Consider the following 8,317-nt stretch of genomic DNA (forward strand, 5'->3'; position numbering starts at 1 on the left):
CAAGAGACTGATGCGACCTCCGGGTCGTTTTAAGGATTTTGTTTTGTAACCCTAGGGGCTAGGGTTTAGAAAGGAGGGGGCTATGTAACGACCCTGTATTGTGTTCTGTGTTCATGGATGTGTTATCGTTCTCATGGGTACTAGCAGGGGTTAAATATGCCGGGACAGATGGAAAGGTTGGGGGGTATGATGGGTAATCCCGCGGGATTTTGGGAATGATTAAATAGGGGTTACGGGCTCATATTTTTTTCTTCGGTTCGGGACCCTTGATTTGACATGTTCTATTTGTGTATGTTCGAGGTTTAGCGGCGTGGGTTGTGGCCTGAACAATAGCCCATTTAGGAATAAACCTGTGTTCTGCCTGTACACCTGGTGCCCGTCTCTCTTTTACTTTATGACCCAGCTGGGTCATTACAGTATATACATATGAGATGAGCAATGCAAGATATGTAAACATTATTAAAGTGACTAGTGTTCCATTTATTAAAGTGTCCAGTGATTTCTAATCTATGTATATACACTACCGGTCAAACGTTTTAAAACACCTACTCATTCAAGGGTTTTTCTTTATTTTTACTATTTTCAACATTGTAGAATAATAGTGAAGACATCAAAACTATGAAATAACACATATGGAATCATGGAGTAACCAAAAAAGTGTTAAACAAATCAAAACATATTTTATATTTGAGATTCTTCAAATAGCCACCCTTTGCCTTGAAGACAGCTTTGCACACTCTTGGCATTCTCTCAACCAGCTTCATGAGGTAGTCACCTGGAATGCATTTCAATTAACAGGTGTGCCTAATTTGTGGAATTTCTTTCCTTCTTAATGCGTTTGAGCCAATCAGTTGTGTTGTGACAAGGTAAGGGGGGTATACAGAAGATAGCCCTATTTGGTAAAAGACCAAGTCCATATTATGGCAAGAACAGCTCAAATAAGCAAAGAGAAACGACAGTCCATCATTACTTTAAGACATGAAGGTCAGTCAATACGGAACATTTCAAGAACTTTGAAAGTTTCTTCAAGTGCAGTCGCAAAAACCATCAAGCACTATGATGAAACTGGCTCTCATGAGGACCACCACAGGAATGGAAGACCTAGAGTTACCTCTGCTGCAGAGGTTAAGTTCATTAGAGTTACCAGCCTCAGAAATTGCAGCCCAAATAAATGCTTCACAGAGTTCAAGTAACAGACACATCTCAACATCATCTGTTCAGAGGAGACTGTGTGAATCAGGCCTTCATGGTCGAATTGCTGCAAAGAAACCACTACTAAAGGACACCAATAATAAGAAGAGACCTGCTTGGGCCAAGAAACACAAGCAATGGACATTAGACCGATGGAAATGTGTCCTTTGGTCTGGAGTCCAAATTTGAGATTTTTGGTTCCAACCGGCATGTCTTTGTGAGGCGCATATGGGTGAACGGATGATCTCCGCATGTGTATTTCCCACCATAAAGCATGGAGGAGGAGGTGTGATGTGAGGTGGATTTTTTAGTGATTCACGAACATATAGTTAGAAATCTCTGTTGCTAGGCAATAACTTAATTGGTTCATTTCACTGTGTGTGTATGTGTGTGTGTGTGAAGTGGGGATCTGACCTAGGGTCAAATTGCTCGCTCTTACCTAATCCATGGCTGTCCTACCTTATCAGAGACTGAAACCAGACTGTTGCCTAATGCATATTTTCTCAAACAAAGTGCGGCGCCAGAGTTTAACAGAGTTTAGACTAGTCATGAGTAATTACAGCATGACGGGAGGGAAGAAGAGGAGTGGGTTTGTGTACGTTTGAGAGGTTGAGTGTGGACCTGTCATGTCCAACAATCAATCTTCAGGTCAAGCCAGGGTGAGCCAGGGTTGAACAGAGTTTAAAACTGAACATGATTGTTTTTGCATGACAAGGGTGTGATTGATTGTAATAATATTGTTTCTAAAATGAAATGACAGTCAAATTAAGCCGCTATCATAGACGAAGGGAGTGGGCGGAGCGGTAGAGAGCGGGAAACTGAAGATAATGGAAGGAGAACCCAAGAGGGAGGGGCTTTGAGCTAGGAGGGATGTGAATGGGACTATATATACGGGGAGGAGAGAGAGAGAGGGGAGGCTACTCTACAGACCAGCCCGGCTTTGTTGAATTGTAATAAAGATTCTACAAAAACTCTGGAAGAACTTTGATTTTTAATAAAGTATAGTGATTATTTTCCACATCAGATGGTGTGGGGGTGCTTTGCTGGTGACACTGTCTGTGATTAATTTAGAATTCAAAGCACACTTAACCAGCATGACTACCACAGCATTCTGCAGGGATACGCCATCCCATCTGGTTTAGGCTTAGTGGGACTATCATTTGTTTTTCAACAGGACAATGACCCAACACACCTCCAGGCTGTGTAAGGGCTATTTTACCAAGAAGTAGAGTGATGGAGTGCTGCATCAGATGACCTGGCCTCCACAGTCCCCCGACCTCAACCAAATTGAAATGGTTTGGGATCAGTCGGACCGCAGAGCTAGACAATCTGGACCCTTTCTTTCTAAAATCAGCCGCCGAAATTGTTGCAACCCATATTACTAGCCTGTTCAACCTCTCTTTCGTATAGTCTGAGATCCCCAGAGATTGGAAAGCTGCCGCGGTCATCCCCCTCTTCAAAGGGGGTGACACTCTAGATCCAAACTGTTACAGACCTATATCCATCCTGCCCTGCCTTTCGAAAGTATTTGAAAGCCAAGTTAACAAACAGATCACTGACCATTTCGAATCCCACCGTACCTTCTCCGCTATGCAATCTGGTTTCCGAGCTGGTCATGGGTGCACCTCAGCCACGCTCAAGGTCCTAAACGATATAATAACCGCGATCGATAAAAGACAGTACTGTGCAGCTGTCTTCATCGACCTGGCCAAGGCTTTTGACTCTGTCGATCACCACATTCTTATTGGCAGACTAAATAGCCTTGGTTTCTCAAATGACTGCCTCGCCTGGTTCACCAACTTCTTCTCAGATAGAGTTCAATGTGTCAAATCGGAGGGCCTGTTGTCTGGACCTCTGGCAGTCTCTATGGGGGTGCCACAGGGCTCAATTCTCGGGCCGACTATATTCTCTGTGTATATCAATGATGTCGTTCTTGCTGCTGGTGACTCTCAGATCCACCTCTACGCAGACGACACCATTTTGTATACATCTGGCCCTTCATTGGACACTGTGTTAACAAACCTCCAAACGAGCTTCAATGCCATACAACACTCCTTTCGTGGCCTCCAACTGCTCTTAAACGCTAGTAAAACTAAAAATCGAGCGCTGCTTGCACCCGCCCGCCCGACTAGAATCACTACTCTCGGCGGGTCTGACTTAGAATATGTGGACAACTACAAATACCTAGGTGTCTGGTTAGACTCTAAACTCTCCTTCCAGACTCACATTAAGCATCTCCAATCCAAAGTTAAATCTAGAATCGGCTTCCTATTTCGCAACAAAGCCTCCTTCACTCATGCTAATAAACATGCCCTCGTAAAACGGACTATCCTACCGATCCTTGACTTTGGCGATGTCATTTACAAAATAGCTTCCAAAACTCTACTCAGCAAATTGGATGTAGTCTATCACAGTGCCAGCTGTTTGTCACCAAAGCCCCATATACTACCCACCATTGTGACCTGTACGCTCTTGTTGGCTGGCCCTCACTACATATTCATCGCCAAACCCACTGGCTCCAGGTCATCTATAAATCACTTCTAGGCAAATCCCCGTCTTATCTTAGATCATTGGTCACCATAGCAACAACCACCCGTGGTATGCGTTCCAGCAGGTATATCTCACTGGTCATTCCCAAAGCCAACACCTCCTTTGGCCGCCATTCCTTCCAGTTCTCTGCTGCAAATGACTGGAACGAACTGCAAAAATCTCTGAAGCTGGAGACACTTATCTCCCTAACTAACTTTACGCATCAGTTGTCAGATCAGCTTACCGATCACTGCACCTGTAATTAGCCCACCCAACTACCTCATCCCCATATTGTTATTTACATTGTTATTTATTTTGCAAATTTGCACCCCAGTATCTCTATTTGCACATCATCTTCTGCACATCTATCACTCCAGTGTTAATAATAAATTGTAATTATTTTGCACTATGGCCTATTTATTGCCTTACCTCCATAACTTACTACATTTGCACACACTGTATATATATTTTATATTGTGTTATTGACTGTACGTTTTGTTTATTCCATATGTAACTCTGTGTTGTTGTTGTTTTTATCGCACCGCTTTGCTTTATCTGGGCCAGGTCGCAGTTGTAAATGAGAACTTGTTCTCCACTGGCTTACCTGGTTAAATAAAGGTGAAATAAAAAATAAAAGTACAAATAAAAGAGTGAAGGAAAAGCAGTGCTCAGCATGTGGGAACTCCTTCAAGACTGTTGGAAAAGCATTCCAGGAGAAGCTGGTTGAGAGAATGCCAAGAGTGTGCAAAGCTGTCATCAAGGCAAAGTGTGGCTATTTGAAGAATCTCAAATATAAAATACATTTTGATTTGTTTAACACCTTTTTGGTTACTACATGATTCCATATGTGTTATTTCATAGTTTTGATGTCTTCACTATTATTCTACAATGTAGAAAATAGTAAAAATAAAGAAAAACCTTTGAATGAGTAGGTATTCTAAAACTTTTGACCGGTAGTGAAGGCAGTAGCCTCTAATGTGCTAGTGAAGGCTATTTAACAGTCTGATGGTCTTGAGATAGAAGCTGTTTTTCAGTCTCTCGGTCCCAGCTTGATGCACCTGTACTGATTATGTACTTTTGGATGATAGCAGGCGAGGTCAAAACATTGCAATGTGGATGACTCATTCGAATTATATTGAATTTCAATCAATGGCCACCTTCATTGTGCAAGAAAATGAATTATGTAATTTGTGAGAAAACATTAAAAAATATGGTTTTAAAAACATTTTTTCAGACCAATAATGAAGAAAAAAATACAAAGTTGTCACTGGTATGTTGAGAATATTGGGCTATAGAGAGAAAACGTTTCTACCTGTCTCAGCTAAAGTGGGGTGGAAAATACTCATTAGGGTCTTTACTAACCAAATATGTATAGTTTTGGAGGGGGACTGTGTCACACATACCCAGCAGCACTTCGTTTTCCACCCCCTCCATAGTGAAAAGCCAGCAGCAGGCCGTGCAACACAGTCCCCCTCACCATATTTGGTTAGTAGAGACCATACTGAGTATTCCCACCCCACTTTAGTTGAGACAGGTAGAAAAGCTCTCTCTACAAGCTAATAAGTATCTCATGTACCGTGTATTGCATTGCAGTGAATGGAGTTGGTGGAGTATGGAGTCACCAGAACTCTGTATTAAACCTGTTGCCCAGCACAAGAAACCCTTTAAAGTTTTGCAGACTCTATTGAGTAATTCCAATAACATACACTGAGTGTACAAAACATTAAGAACATCTGCTCTTTACATGACATAGACTGACCAGGTGAATCCATGTGAACGCTATTATCCCTTATTGATGTCACTTGTTAAATCCACTTCAATCAGTGTAAATGAAGGGGAGGAGACAGGTTAAATTAAAGGCTGTTCTGAGGGCAAACTAGGAAGGTGCTCTTAATGTTTTGTGCACTCAGTGTATATTTGTATTTTATTACAAGTGTATTGCTTTTTAAATACAGCCTGAACAATAGCTTTCAGCATACTAGTATTTGTGTAAAATGTGTAAACTTTCAATAATAATAATAAAAATATGTCAAATTATTCATTAACTTTTTCAGAGGTGGGTGCAATGCTGTGAAAAACAGTTATGCTGCACTAGACTCCTAAAACAAATATATTCCCAAAGTTGAGCATGTCTTTGCAGGGAACTCTTATTCTGAAAAAGAAAATCCACGATATAATGCTGCCTGCATAATATCCTGCTGCTAGGAGAACGGTAATGTCAGGAGTTGTATAAATGTCTGCGGGCTAGGAACTCATCTTCTCAGCAATTTTTTCCCCAACCGGATAAATTTGGCAACGGACCAAGCAAGAGTTGCTGGCTAAATGGAAGTGTAAGCATTTTCTGACAATTTCTACAACGAATCGTAGCTACTCATTTCATCGACATAGATTTATGTTTTTGTTAAAATGGTGTAACTGTTGTGTGTAAGTTTTTTTTCTTGTGAAATATCGAGCTAGCTTTTCCTGTAAAGACTCAGCAGTGCACGCAACACACATTATGATTAATATAAGAAAGATGATAGCTAGGCCTACATCTTAATGCCAAGTGCCTGATCATGATGAGTATGGAGTCATTTATTTTCTAACTAAATAACTAGAGTAGGTACGATTAGCTAGCTAGGTCTTATAACATGGTTTTCTTTCTGGGTCGGTCGTTTTCCTACGATGACTACCTGTACGCAGGTTGACGTTTATTGTCATGAGTCTTGTCCTGGAGGCAGTACTGAGCGATTTCCACCCTTAGATAGGCCAGCTGCAAAGTCAAAATTGACTTTTTAGTCTTAATTTAAGGTTAGGGTTAGGCATTAGGGTTACCAGTGTGGTTAAGTTTAGGTTTGAAATCAGATTGTATGACTTTGTGGCTGTGCCAACTAGTGACCACTCTGCAGAACTGCATCCAGAACATGATTCATGATGAAAAACGCTAACCTGCTGGTTCAAGACTATTTGAAAAAGACATTTTAGACTTTAGGAAATCTCACAAATCAACAAAGATTACCACTATAAATCTGTAGTTTTGGTGGTGGAGGCACAGGGGGTCTTCCACATTTCCACTTGTTGCGTGAGTCAAGTATGTAGTACAATCCCGTGGCATTACACTGTAAGATATTAGTCCTTTTCAATCAACTGTCTGTGTCATGTTTATCTTTCAGAAAGGATGCCAATGCTGCTATGCTCAGCAACTATGAGGTAATTAATATTATTTGTCTGTTTTTACATGTGTTTTAGCCATCATTTTGATCACTGTATTTACATGTATTTGCATCCCCTCTCTTCCTCTGTCTCTCTCCTAGGTCTACCAGCTCCTGACAGATCTGAAGGAACAGCGAAAGGACAGTGGGAAGAACAAACACAGCGCTGGACAACAGAACCTCAACACCATCATGTACGAGGTTAGTAACACACACCACAGAACCTCAACACCATCATGTATGAGGTTAGTAACCCACACACCACAGAACCTCAACATTTTTATGTATGAGGTTAATGCCATGAAGGGTACACACTCTCAAACATACTGTAGGCAGAGCCAGTAGAACTTCATGTACAGGGTTGCAGCACACACATTGTGTCTTAACCTCCTGTGTCTCTCTTTCTAGACGCTGAAGTACCTGTCCACGACTCCATGCAGCAGGCAGAACCCAGAGACTGTCAAGAACTTCCTTACCACCATGGTGCCTCACAAACTCACCAAGTGAATGGCAAAACAAACACACACACCACCCACTGTGTAATCTGATATCTGTCAAACACAAATGTAACTGTTACATGCTATTGAAACAGACGTCATACAGACACATATTACACACACTGACAGTGATGTATTGTTTGTCCATAGGGCTGAGAAGCTGCAGCTACTGAACCACAGACCAGAGACTGCTGTAGAGATCCAACTGGTGAGACCACACTTAACCTTCACTCTTTATTCTCTCCTTCTGTTGTTGTGGGTGAGATTAACTCTAAGTGTGTGTGTAGATGGTAGAGGAGAGTGAGGAGCGGTTGTCAGAGGACCAGATTGAGGAGCTCATTCAGAAGGTCACAGACGTGCTCCCAGGCGACCCAGAACAAGAAGGCTCCGCCCCCAGCAATGAGGCAGAGATGGGAGAGGGCATTGACCAATAGCCACGAGCCCTGATGGAGCCTGTCTGTGACTGAGGGAGGGAGCCTGAGCTGAACAGGAGTTAAAACAGTGTACAGAAAAGACTGGAAATCCACTTTCATGCTCATTTGGGTGCTCTCGACTGGACATGGAAGTATGCAGAATGGAATACAGTCAGATATTACCATTGACCGTAACAAGCTACTTTGACTGTTCCCATTCTTCTGTGCATTACTAACCTACCCAACTGCTTGGTTCAACTTCAGCTCTTACTCCTTCTGTGTTTACAGGACTGTTTCTTAGTGTGTTCTGGAATCCACTTGCACTTACATACATTCTGTTCCAGTCGGCATTCTCCTGTGCTACATGCTTTCATATAGTTAGCAACGGGCTAATGTGAAGCTCCATTAGCCGTTACAGGTTAGGTACTGTTTGGCGTAAACCAGAACATTTCCGACCAACATTAACTTGGTGAAACTTCCTAAATTCCCGACTTGG

General features: G+C 42.0%; 1 protein-coding gene across 2 annotated transcripts; it reads left to right on the plus strand.

Moving 5' to 3' along the window:
* Positions 1 to 5,961: 5,961 nt before the first annotated feature.
* LOC121579754 (calcitonin gene-related peptide-receptor component protein) lies at positions 5,962 to 8,006 on the plus strand. 2 transcript variants are annotated; one of them, XM_041894616.1, is made up of 6 exons: positions 5,962 to 6,050; positions 6,873 to 6,909; positions 7,014 to 7,112; positions 7,320 to 7,414; positions 7,559 to 7,616; positions 7,696 to 8,006. In XM_041894616.1, exons 1-6 carry the CDS (start codon positions 6,043 to 6,045, stop codon positions 7,840 to 7,842), a joined length of 444 nt encoding a protein of 147 aa, XP_041750550.1. In that variant the 5' UTR covers positions 5,962 to 6,042; the 3' UTR covers positions 7,843 to 8,006. The 2 variants fall into 2 exon arrangements, with proteins under 2 accessions (XP_041750550.1, XP_041750549.1); XM_041894615.2 differs by lacking the exon at positions 5,962 to 6,050 and adding an exon at positions 6,079 to 6,144.
* The last annotated feature ends 311 nt before the right edge of the window (positions 8,007 to 8,317 follow it).

The sequence above is a fragment of the Coregonus clupeaformis genome, chromosome 13 (genome assembly GCF_020615455.1).
Source record: "Coregonus clupeaformis isolate EN_2021a chromosome 13, ASM2061545v1, whole genome shotgun sequence".
Lineage (NCBI taxonomy): Eukaryota > Metazoa > Chordata > Actinopteri > Salmoniformes > Salmonidae > Coregonus > Coregonus clupeaformis.

Coding starts and splice junctions, on each gene's coding strand:
- LOC121579754 (XM_041894615.2), top strand. CDS start 6,113: ATGTTTTTGTTAAAATGGTGTAACTGTTGTGT. Junction 7,415..7,558: donor GTGCCTCACAAACTCACCAA/GTGAATGGCAAA, acceptor GTTTGTCCATAG/GGCTGAGAAGCTGCAGCTAC. Junction 7,617..7,695: donor CTGCTGTAGAGATCCAACTG/GTGAGACCACAC, acceptor GTGTGTGTGTAG/ATGGTAGAGGAGAGTGAGGA.